We start from the raw sequence: 12,041 nt of genomic DNA, 5'->3' as shown, positions 1-12,041 counted from the left end.
ATAGATATGACATTTGAAATGTCTATTCTTTTGGAACTTTTGTGAGTGTAATGTTCACTGTTAACTTTTTATTTCACTTTAGTTTATTATCTATTTCACTTGCTTTGGCAATGTAAACATGTTTCCAATTCCAATAAAGCCCTTAAATTTAATTGCAAAAAAATTGAGAGGCGACCAGAATAAGGTGAGAGGGGTCTGGGACAAGGGGTGTGTTCGTAAATTCAATCTGGAGTGCCAGAGTGCGCTCAGGGCATTTGTAAATTCACAGCATTGTCAGATTGTCAGTTTGTAAATTCAGAGCGTTCAGAGCGCACAACGGCAGTCAAGCACCCAAGCTAAGTGGCTAACATCGTCTAGCTTGCAAGCTACTTCCAGAAATAAATGAGAGAACAGCTCACTCTGACCATTTTATTTGCCCAAGCAGAGCTGGTTAGGCTGTTTTCATGTTATCTAGGGCGTTGGTGACTGCAACTGTGCTGCTGGTGTAACAGTGTAGGTTCCGTCCCTCTCTTCGCCCCAACCTGGGCTCGAACCAGGGACCCTTGCACACATCAACAACTGACACCCACGAAGCATCGTTACCCATCGCGCCACAAAAGCCACGGCCCTTGCAACGCACGGGGAACAACCACTTCAGGTCTCAGAGCGAGTGACGTCACCAATTGAAACGCTATTAGCGCGCACCAGCGCTAACTAACTAGCCATTTCACATCGGTTACACTCACCCCCCTTTTGACCACCTCCTTTTCCGCAGCAACTAATGATCCGGGTCAACAGCATCAATGCAACAGTGTAGGTTCCGTCCCTCTCTTCGCCCCAACCCGGGCTCGAACCAGGGACCCTTGCACACATCAACAACTGACACCCCACGAAGCATCGTTACCCATCGCGCCACAGGCCGCGGCCCTTGAAACGCTATTAGCGCGCACCACCGCTAACTAACTAGCCATTTCACATCGGTTACACTCACCCCCCCTTTGACCTCCTTTTCCGCAGCAACCAACGATCCGGGTCAACAGCATCAATGTAACAGTGTAGGTTCCGTCCCTCTCTTCGCCCCAAACCGGGCTCGAACCAGGGACCCTTGCACACATCAACAACTGACACCCCACGAAGCATCGTTACCCATCGCGCCACAAAAGCCGCGGCCCTTGCAACGCAAGGGGAACAACCACTTCAGGTCTCAGAGCGAGTGACGTCACCGATTGAAACGCTATTAGCGCGCACCAGCGCTAACTAACTAGCCATTTCACATCGGTTACACTGGCAACAACTTAATTACGCTTTATTTTGCCAACGTTTACTGACAGCGGCCATATTCAAAGTGTGTTGTGCGTTTGTACATTCATGAGTTATTCTGCGCGAGAATGTTCTGAAATCAGAGTAGATAACCATTGAATCGCATGACTATACCATTTGGCTAAGAATTAAGTAAATAATCATGTCAATAAACGTTGGGTAGTTAGTTAATATTCTGCCTGGCAAGTTCGATGTATTAGTAGCCAACTAACGTTAGGTAACTAGCTAACATACGGTATATATTGCTGTAATGCTATGCGGTTTGTAAGGATAGCGTAGCAAACAAATTGTCAGTCAACGTAACTTATTTGAAAAGGTCAGTCAACGTAACTTATTTGAAAAGGCATTACTTTATTACATTTTTTCAAAATGTTCTTAACATTTGTCATAATTAGTTAAAGCAATTAATTTGTATCTGCTCTCGCCGGACTTCGGCTGCATATTTTCTGCCATTTTCTTCAAATCTGAAAAGTTATGAATCCACACCCATTTCCTGAAGAATGGCATGAGCTTGGGTGCTTGACTGCGATTGTAAGGTCAGAATGCTCAAATCAACCATACTCCTCCGCCCCCCGAACATCCAGTGTGCGCACAAACGGACAATGCTCTGAATTTATCAGCACACTCCCGCACTCCGGATTGAATTTAAGATCACACCCGAAGAAGTCATAAAATGTCAAACTACTAATTTGTTATGCTTACTAGATAGCAAGAGGTTGCATAGCAACAGCATCAACTGGTAGACGGATGAAGAGCTAGTAAGCTCAAATGAAAGGATACCATTTGTTTACAGTATACTAAAATGAACTAATAGTATATAGTATACTCATTAAGTATGTAGTATACAGTATGTTAGTATGGGTATTCAAACACAGCTTTCGTATTTTGGCGAATTTAGTACGTCATCCGGGAACTTTTGGCATACTAACTATATCCATATTATGACCAATAAGCATACTATATACTCAATCCACGTCACAATAGTACGGTTAGAATCAGTATTCGAACACAACTCAGGTCTGGGTTCCATTGGCGCAGGCAGCCGCAGAATAACAGGTGGCAAGTCCGGCATTTCTACTTAATAATATTACGTAAATTCCAGAAAGGGAAGTGGCTCCTTTGGAATGTTATCAGAAGTTATCTAGCTAAACAAACAGAAGAAGGGAAACATGGGAACAATAGCAAGTCAATTAGGGAAGGATCTGCTCTCAGAATATCAGGTGACAAAAGATATCTAACGTGAATTAGATATCTAGCCAAGAAAGTGTGCAAAACAAGTTGTTGGCCATTGTAGTTACTAGGTTAGGGAATAACTAACCAAGTTGTTTTTAGCCAGCTGGCTATTTATCGTTACTTTTTGCCCTCATAAAAGAGTCGCGGCTCAGCTTGAATTATTGCCTATATTAACTAGCGAGTGCATTTTCAGCTTTTGACGACTGTTAGCTAGCTAGTAGGACAACGTGTTGAGCACATTGCAAGTGACAAACTGATAAAAGCAAGACGTTGTGGTAAAAATATGGAATGTGTGTGTAGTATTAGAAAATAATGTATCCCTTCCAGGAGCTGATATTTCTTACAAAACCAGAAATTCTGTTGTAAGTAACTAGCTTTATTCATGATCATTTCAATTGACTGATACTGTTGTTTTCAATATCCTATTTGATACAAATACAGTATATAAATACATAGGCTCCATTTTGCCAGAGCTTAACGTTCTTGGCAACTGAAATTTACAACAAAATTTGATCGGCAAGATGGATTGTTTGAACTAGGTTGGAATGGTTTGTCATTTTAGATGTATTGTTAAAGGGACTTGATGAACAATCAACATCCATACAGGCAGAACTAAGTTTGTTTGATGCTTCTTTTCTGTAGGGCACACAAGCGATTCAGTGAACTGCTCTCCAAAGAGGACAGAAACCTCACCAGTGTGCCCATGGAGAAAGTCCTTTCACTGCCAGAACTCAAGGTGACAAGATTGCAATTGAAATTCTACTCCATTACTAATACGTGAATGTTGTTACAAATCATTGTAACATGTTGGATTTCCTTTCGTCCCTAATGTTTATGTTCTGTCCCCACCCTTTAGGCCAACCCTTTCAGGAAAAGGATCTGCCATGTGTTCTCAACATCTGATATGAAAGATGGAAGTCTCATCTTTGAGGACTTCCTTGATCTCTTGAGTGCCTTCAGCGATTCAGCTACACTGGAAATCAAGTCCCACTAAGCATTCCGCATTTTTGGTAAAACAATTGTTGGTAATTCTTGGGGTATATGTATTCATGGATGTCTGGTAGTGTGTGGGTGGCTGGTGAAAACATAAAATCGGAATTTTTGAAGCTGGTGAACTGTTTGACTGAAGACACAAGGCTTACACCTGAAGAGATGAGGCAGCTCATCAGCAATGTAAGTTTACAGATTAAGGCCACTATTGGTTCTCCCAATGTGAGCCTACCTCAAGGAAGACCTGCTGTGTACGATATAGTCAGGTCTGCTTTGTATGATTTCAAGTCTCCGTCTGCAATATCCAAGGGTAAAGCAACTACTTATTTACTTTTCAATATTACAGATTCTCTGGGTCAGATATAGACAAAGATGGGACAGTAAATCTGTCAGAGTTCCAACATGTTATCGAGGTCACCAGATTTCATCAGGTGAGTTGAAATCTGATTAGAATATCTCTCCATAAGCGCAACATTTTAACTATGTACCCCCCCTCTAATATTCCACGTTTTTCTTCAGTTCTTTTAAGATTGTGCTGTGAAGTCTACGAATAACACACCAGGATATGGATGCTTTGGATTCTGTTCTATTCATACTAAGAGGACCTCTTCTATTTTTTTCATTGTAATACTAATAACTTTGAGATTTTGCCTTAAATTATACGGAGTGGCTTCCCCCCACCCCCAGACTAAAGGTTCCTAAGCTTCTGGGTGTGTGCGGATCACACACTGCGCATGTTTTTACCTCTACTTGACGCATACATTTGTGTTGTCTCTTTCCTTTCACATTTCTCATTGTTAATCGTGAATGATAGAGATAATGGAGTCTTTTTGTAGGCACCAACTTCTCCGTGGTTCGTTGGACAAAGCCTAAGGGGAAATGAATGGTGTTTTTGGATAAACGGCCAAAATAAGTTTAGGTAAACACGGGCTTAATGGTGATTTTGGCGTTTATTCCAAAACCCTATTCTTTCCCAATTCATTTTTCACATAGGGATGGCTGAACGAATCAAAGGTAACTAATTTCCTGGGTTTTAGGACTACAAGCTGGCGAGCTCTGATAATTCTTCAGGTTTTTACCGGTTAAAGGTCCATGCAGCATCTGCATACCAACCATTTGATCTCATCAGTTTCATGGGATATGCATTTAGATCTTCTTGTGTTGTTGTTTCGAATGATGGGCTAGTGGGCAAATTTTAGAGCAGATGTTAAACTGTAGCATAGTTTAGGCTGTGTTATTGCTTATTTTTTTTGTCTGACTAATGTCATACTATTATATTCGGTTCTGTTTTGTAGAATAGTATCATTGTGATCTTGCAGACATTGAATCAGCTTTGATCAAACTTTATTAAAAACAAGCACCATTAGCCAGAGTAGCCTGTTCTATATGAATAGAGCAGAGTGTGCGTAAAGTAGAGAACAATTTTTCCGGGGGTGAAAAGGTTTGGGAAAAGTCTGATCCACAGCCTAAATTATTACTCTGTAGATTAATATTTTCTGTTTGAAAATGTATTTCTACATCATGTCAGTGCTGTCTTAACTGTTCAAGTTTTTTACATCTATAAATAGCTATAATAAAAGTAATCAAGTCTTAGTCACTGACTTCACTTTATTTGTCTGAAAAAATAAACAGCTAGTCAATCAATCTGTGCACCGTCCTTAGTGCTCAACTCCTACAGGCAGTTTTTCTATTCTATGTAGTCCTTGGTTACAGAGGATTAAGGATATTTGTGTCAGGATGGAGAGAGGGGTCCTCTTTGATAGCAGAAACAAAAGTGTTCCATGGTCCACACACTACATCCACCACACGCAGCCCCTGGTCCTTGAAAAACTCTACCTGTCTTGGCTCGTCTGAACTGTTCACAGTCCCCTGTCCCAGCTGGCCGTATTCACCTGAAACGGTGGCAAATGCAAAGCGTGTAGCCGTGCATATGAGAAAAGGCCATGTCTATCCATTCATTGATATGAATTCCTAGGTGAAATACATAATGGCTATTTATTCAATACACAGGCCTACTCAAAGCCACGTAGACTAGAATATTTGACATTTAAAGCTTACCCCAGCCCCAAGTGTAGAGATCACCTGTACCTGGAAAATAAATAGAAAAACATACTCAGTGTCATCTCTCTAAATTAGCAGTTTGAGGCAGCTTGTGTGAAGGGCTCTTACTTGTGACTGCGGCAGTGTGACGCGACCCACAGCTGATCTTGCTGACCTCACATGACTTAGTAACATCCACCAGGGCTGGGAAGGCCTGTATTGATATGAACACCTCGTCATTGCTCTCCTCTTGATCTTCACATGTGCTGGCACCACCTAAACATACAGCAGTTCAGATAAACAATATTTACACCAGTCCAGAACCTCAATGTAGGTGTTTTGCAACGCAGCCAATTTGGGGTCTTTAAGTATCATCCATTTGCCTGCATGAACACTGAATATTAAAACAAGCTGAGCTGGTGGGTCTGCCCTCCCAAAATACAACACAGATTTCAGACAGGCAGACCTGTGTCCTGGCTCTTCTGCTGCTCTCCTCTTAGGGCTCGTGATGGCAGTCCCACCTGGCCACTCTCATTCCAGCCCCACACGTACAGGTCTCCCCCAGCTGTGGACCAGACTGGTGATCACATTGACTGAATAGTGTAATGCAAATGTAATGCAATCACTACTTTATCATTCTTTTGTAAGTTCCATCCATCCCATCCCTCTTACCACTGGTGCAGACAGAGTGCCAACCCCCGGCGGCCACAGTGCTCATGGGCATACCCATTAGTGCCTCCATTGCTCTGGGCTCCTCCTGCGGGCTCAGGTCCCCATGTCCCAGCTGCCCATGGCTGCCAACAACACCAGGGAGCAAGGTTTTCAGAACATTTAATACAGATCCTATGCTGTCGTTAATTTTGCCATGTCTGATGTACCCAAAATAGTAATCAGTAACCTATGAAAGGTGTGCTGAAAAAATGCCTATTGACTAAACTGGTGTACAGGATTTGTTAATTCAATTACGAAACATGACATTTGTTGTCTTCACCTGCCTGAGCCCCAGGTGTAGATGTCTCCAGAGGCAGTGAGGAGGACTGCGTGCTCTGTGCCTAATGCCAGGCTAACAGCCAGTAGTTGTGGGGAAAGTGGGCGGTAAAAGGGAGGGTTGGAAGCTATGTACCCTCCTGGAACTAATGGGAATGCTAGTGAGGGCCCTACAAAACACAAGAATACATTATGATTACAACATTATTGAAATGCAACTTGATTAGAGCTTCATTATATTTGCCACAGACCTGTACATGGACCTGAGTAGGGGAAATAACATTTACTTAATTCTAGGGGTTGTGGGTGGTACCAACTATGCTACAACTCCAGTCAGTATGAATCAATACCAGTATTATCTGGAATCACCATACTCCACCCTGGTTTCTTCTCATTTCGCTCAGAGTTCCAGCACTCTACTCTGTCTGTGAAAGACAGGGCCAGATATCCCTCGCTGATATGTGCATCCTGGCACCCTCGGCTTTCCTCTACACAGCCGCCACAACCTCTCTGACTGGGGGTCCCTACTCCAAAACCTGCCAGACACAGCCTTCCATCACCTGAAACGTAAACAAATGATACAGTTAAGTGGAAACTTTGAAACAGTCCATGTAGGTTGGCGAATTGAGGTACATGGTTGGAACTTCATTGATACACTGGAAACTGGTTCATGCAGTTTTCAACCTTTCACTGCGGTCTCTGGTTGAGCGGGCTGCAGACTTGCAGAGTTACAATCACGAGAAGGCAGCCCTTACAAAAAAATATAGCCGTTTTTAACTGCAGTCGATGGTTATTTTGGACGCAGGATTTGTCAGCATACTGCAGTTATACTAAGCTCTAACTGCAATCTATTTTCGTAAGGGATGATCGAGTTGAGTACTCTACTCACTATTTGAATGCAGAGCTGCTCTTCGACTCCAACTCGTCCTGATCTGCGTATCAACATTGCTATTATGTTGACAGATTTGGACAGGCTCCTCTTCCAGATTCCGACAAACAATATCAATAGAGATTGGATATGTTACGTTGGCATCTCCGGCACTTTCCCCATCAGTCAATTTTTCATTCGCTCGTATTTGCCCAAAGCCGTTGAAGCCAAATCCAAACCAATTCATCAGCAACTCTGCGTTTCGCGGTAGCGTAAACAAAACAATACGTACAACGTTGCGATCAGTGCTACAGATAGAACAATGAGACAGATACTTCACCGGATGTATAAATGTGAAGCATCCGCTTTGCGTTTCCAGTCATTACCAAATATGGTAGTGAAAGGAAACCCACTGGCCGGCAGTGGGAGAAGATGAAACGAGATGGGTTTTGGCCGACATTCTGCAAATTCTCATGATGAAACATTTGATCTCAATTGAATTTTCTGTGAATTTTCTGTTCCCAAAACAAAAATCTGTTATGAACAGAGTGGACTAAGTTTTGTTGACTTTACCCTTTGGCGGTTGGCATCCAATATGTTGCATTACCGCCCTCAACTGGACTACAATATAAATCCATTAGGCTATACTTTAATACTAATACACACACACATATATAGAAATAAAACACCCTTCCAACTAACCCTACACTCATTAAAAACCCACTATACCATTCAGCTACTTTGACCCTATCTGCTCCTGCGCCATGCCAAAGGCCTGGGAGGACGGGACACCACTACTCAACACACCCTGTAACTCTTCTGAAGTCAAATCTTGAATATCCAAATACTTTTCTGCAGCTGCCACCACAACATCTATTTTCTGTGATTTACGTTCCATTTCTGCGTTAGTTAATAACCATTGCTATGAAAGCTAAGAAACCAACGTTACAGAAGCATATATCATTGGTTGGCCTATCCCTCTGTGCTGGCACAGATCTATTACTCACAGGGATCCTAACAGGATCCCTCACCCATCCTCTACTTTTTTCACTGCCTCAGCATACAACACCTGCACTACTCTAACTCTAGCCACCTCAACCTGCCTCTCTCCCCCCGGACACTTCCGATCCCCAGCAACATGGGCACTGCTACAGTTGACACACAACTTTATCCACAGAAACGACACAATCCTTTATATCCCATGCCCTCCTGCACACTTCCCACATCTTGGAATCTCCCTCCTACAAACTGCTGCTACATGACCGTACACGTTGCACCTGAAACAGCGCAGTGGATCCGGCACAAAAGCTCAAACAAGATAACTGATATATCCTAACTTGACTTTGTCAGGTAAAGACTGACACAACTCAAAAGGGCTGACAGTGACTGTTTCACAGCGCTCCCCACCGGGTCTGGGTTGCACCAAACAGCAGGCATCACAAACACCAGGAATCTTCAACTTCACCTTTACACTTAACACTACCCCAGAAATCATTCCTTTCAATGGTGCAGATCTTGACCCAAGTAGCGTGACATAGAGCGTCCACTCCCTCTGGTCATAATAAATACAAAGAAATTTCACAAGTTCACAACAGGTTACCTTCACTGATTCAAATGCACTCACCTCCTTTCTCATCCACCCTGAAACCAAAAATGGATCCGCTAAAAAGCAAGGATCCCCTTTCTACAAAAATGTCACTCCTACTGGACCAGATTCTTCTTTATCATGTCCATTGATGCCAGGCTCAGGTTTCGAGTTCTTCAACACAATTTCACCTCCAGAATTCGGTCTGGCGCACAGCTCACTCTGTTTGCACTTGACACCAGTCTTCTTCAACACCCTATCTCCATTTTTATCGCCATCTTCCTCAAATTAAAATCCAAACCTCTGCTTTCCTCATTCTCTTCGACCTCTTCTTCCTATTTGTTCCCTCTATTCCTCCTCAGAAATCCACATTTTGTGTCCTTGTCCCATTATTCCTATTCTCCCGACTTTGCTTGAGGCCTGGTGGTATCCGGACGTAACCTCATCTCATAGTCGTCCTGCTCACCTCGGAAACGTGTCTTAGCTGGGTGCCGACATTTGTAGAGCATCTTCCTGGTTATTTTCAGCTCTTGCCTCCAGCTCCATACGCTGCTGGAGATGGGTGTGAGAGAACTTGATCCGTTCGATTGTGGGAGGTCAGATCAGTGTATTGAATGCATGCTGTGCAGTTGTTCGACGAGTTGAAACTAATTACATATTAGTTAGCACTGGATTGCTGATGCTATTCCTTTATCTTGCTGACATTTCTTCCCCTCATGCATTTCCTTTGCATTCCCTGACAATTTCTACAAGTGTTTAATGTTTCCAACATATTATTTATGTTGTTCTATAATGCACAGAGAAACACAAATTATTGACTTGCACCTTCTGATAATATGGATAATTTTTTCTTCCCTTTCCTATTTCCACTAGATTTCCAATGTCTCAGTTATTGTTTGTAAACCAAAACCACCAAGACTTTAGAAGGCTGTCTGACAAAAAAACTTGCAATGTTAATACATCTGAATGATTTCATTAAAAACGAATCCATTGTATCTAAATCATTTCATCACTAAAAACTGCATCTAGCCTTAAATATTTATGTTCAATTTCTGGATTATGGAAATCACAGGAGGCTGCTGAGGGGAGGATGCTCATAATAATGGCTGGAACTGAGTGAATGGAATTACATCAAACACATGGAAACCTCTTTGATACCATTCCACTTATTATGTTCCTGCCATTACTACAAGGCCATCCTCCCCAAATAAGGTGCCACCAACCTCCAGTGATGGAAATTAATTTCAAAGCAAGAGGTTTCAACCAATAATGAGTATAAACCTTAGATGACTGACAGGGGGCGCTGTATTGAAGCTACTGCCAACTTGGTACTCCTTAATTGTAAAAAAATATATTTTGGAAGCTATATAAATGCATTTATTAATGTCTACATTCGTTTTTGACACACTTATTATATTAAAGACACCTTAATGCATACTTCTAAATTATGTGAGCTAAACATACAAATTAAAAAATATATACAGTACCAGTCAAAAGTTTGGACACACTTACTCATTCAAGGGTTTTTCTTTATTTTTACTATTTTCTACATTGTAGAATAATAGTGAAGACATCAAAACTATGAAATAACACACATGAAATTATGTAGTAACCAAAAATGTGTTAAACAAATCAATATATATTTTAGATTCTTCAAAGTAGTACAATGATCCAACCCACCTCCAGGTGCTGCATCAAATGACCTGGCCTCCACAATCACCCAACCAGAGGAGAGGGTTGGGGAACCTTGCCCTAGGACAATGTCTTTAATGGGTCAAACAAATTGCCTAATTGTTGTTTGTGTCCTCTGTTGCTTTAGAAACAAGAGGAGTCTCGAGGAATCTTGCGCTCACATAGGACTCCTGAGTCCCTCCCATGTAGTGCTGCTGCTGTGTCTTGTTACTGTAGGGGAAGAAGAGGCTAGAGATCCAGCGGGGACAGGTGACATGCCTCCTAAGAGCTAATGTTACTGTAAGACCCCACACACAATAGAAACATAGGAAGTCCACAAGCATCAGAACCAGTACCAAGGACCCATTGAGCAGAACCACAGTCTGGAACAGGGACCTCTAACTGGAATCAAAACAGACAGCTGTCATGAAAAACCAGGGCCATGCATTCCACTGGTAAATGACTATAATGCTTTCATCAAAGTCTAGTTTGCGGACAGTGCCCAAAGTTTCCACACAAGGAAAATGAAAAAAACATCTGTCACAACAATTTAAAAATAACAACGCAGGAAATATCAATATTACCAAAGCTCCAAGGAGTTCTAAGGCTGAAATGAGTCACAGACAATGCCATCTGTCTCTATTATATCCCTGACAGCTTGTTAATAAATTATTCAAGTGTCAGTTTTGCTCATATTTCCACAAAACCAGCTGCAGCATGTATAGGGCATGAGCTACCCTCCTGTAGGTTTTTACTCAAAACAAGCAAAAACCTACACGATGGTAGTGGTTAGAGCCTTGCTGTAGACAGGTTCTTTAGAGTTCCCTCCGGTCTCTGTCTGATTGCTGTTCATGCTGTTGAGGTACTAGGACCTTTGGAAGCACTGTTTGAACCCCAGCCCCCCTCCTAGCCAGAAACAGAAGGACAGGTCGGGGGTTAGAGTAGCCCTCACATAGCAAAGCTCTGTACCCTACTTTATTATGACTTTTGCCAATAAAAAGCAGCACATGTTAGTTACATATGAGATATGTTAGTTACATGTAAGACAATTGTTAATTACAATCATTTGTAATAGGTGCCTTTATCAATATTACCGGGATAAAGAGGAGATTCTTACCTGATGCAGATCTACAGTATTCCACTCAAATACAAGGCACAGTTTAGAGTAAAGGTTTTCTCGGTTGCAAAAAGTTGGACCTGGACAATCAGACCCTGACCTGCTCATAAAATAAAAAGGGGACCCCGGACCCGAGAACAATGAAACCCTAATGGGCCCGACGACAACCAGACCTAGACCCTATACATACCCTAACAGGACCGGGTCTAGACCAGACTCGATTGGATCCGAATGACCAAAAAATGATGTTT

The 12,041-nt window shown here is 42.2% G+C and overlaps 1 protein-coding gene and 1 long non-coding RNA gene across 8 annotated transcripts; one reads left to right on the top strand and one right to left on the bottom strand.

Annotated features, from left to right (window-relative positions):
• Positions 1 to 2,293: 2,293 nt before the first annotated feature.
• On the top strand, positions 2,294 to 5,115 carry LOC106561300 (uncharacterized). Of its 5 annotated transcripts, none has more exons than XR_006757055.1 (5): positions 2,299 to 2,519; positions 3,175 to 3,268; positions 3,389 to 3,542; positions 3,869 to 3,953; positions 4,042 to 5,115. It is a non-coding gene; the product is annotated as an uncharacterized lncRNA (long non-coding RNA). The 5 variants fall into 5 exon arrangements; XR_006757054.1 differs by having other exon boundaries at positions 2,299 to 2,894; XR_006757051.1 differs by having other exon boundaries at positions 2,306 to 2,355.
• A 1-nt stretch (position 5,116) lies between these two features.
• Positions 5,117 to 7,753, bottom strand: LOC106561299 (RCC1 domain-containing protein 1). 3 transcript variants are annotated; one of them, XM_014125095.2, is made up of 9 exons: positions 7,439 to 7,753; positions 7,234 to 7,299; positions 6,900 to 7,109; positions 6,554 to 6,719; positions 6,235 to 6,356; positions 6,029 to 6,139; positions 5,692 to 5,838; positions 5,581 to 5,610; positions 5,117 to 5,414 (listed from the first exon to the last, which is right to left on the bottom strand). In XM_014125095.2, the coding sequence occupies exons 1-9, from the start codon at positions 7,662 to 7,664 to the stop codon at positions 5,230 to 5,232; spliced, it is 1,263 nt and encodes a 420-aa protein (XP_013980570.1). In that variant the 5' UTR covers positions 7,665 to 7,753; the 3' UTR covers positions 5,117 to 5,229. The 3 variants fall into 3 exon arrangements, with proteins under 3 accessions (XP_013980570.1, XP_013980571.1, XP_013980572.1); XM_014125096.2 differs by having other exon boundaries at positions 6,029 to 6,127; XM_014125097.2 differs by lacking the exon at positions 7,234 to 7,299.
• Positions 7,754 to 12,041: the final 4,288 nt, after the last annotated feature.

Source organism: Salmo salar, chromosome ssa10, assembly GCF_905237065.1.
Source record: "Salmo salar chromosome ssa10, Ssal_v3.1, whole genome shotgun sequence".
Lineage (NCBI taxonomy): Eukaryota > Metazoa > Chordata > Actinopteri > Salmoniformes > Salmonidae > Salmo > Salmo salar.
This window is presented reverse-complemented; position numbering and strand designations above follow the sequence as displayed.

What these genes read in the sequence shown, in the direction of transcription:
- LOC106561299 (XM_014125095.2), bottom strand. Translation starts at nt 7,664, where the DNA reads ATGAATTGGTTTGGATTTGGCTTCAACGGCTTTGGGCAAATACGAGCG. An exon ending in GGTGATTCCAGATAATACTG is followed by an intron (nt 6,720 to 6,899) that starts GTATTGATTCAT and finishes TGTGTTTTGTAG; the next exon opens with GGCCCTCACTAGCATTCCCA. An exon ending in TCACACTGCCGCAGTCACAA is followed by an intron (nt 5,611 to 5,691) that starts GTAAGAGCCCTT and finishes TTTATTTTCCAG; the next exon opens with GTACAGGTGATCTCTACACT.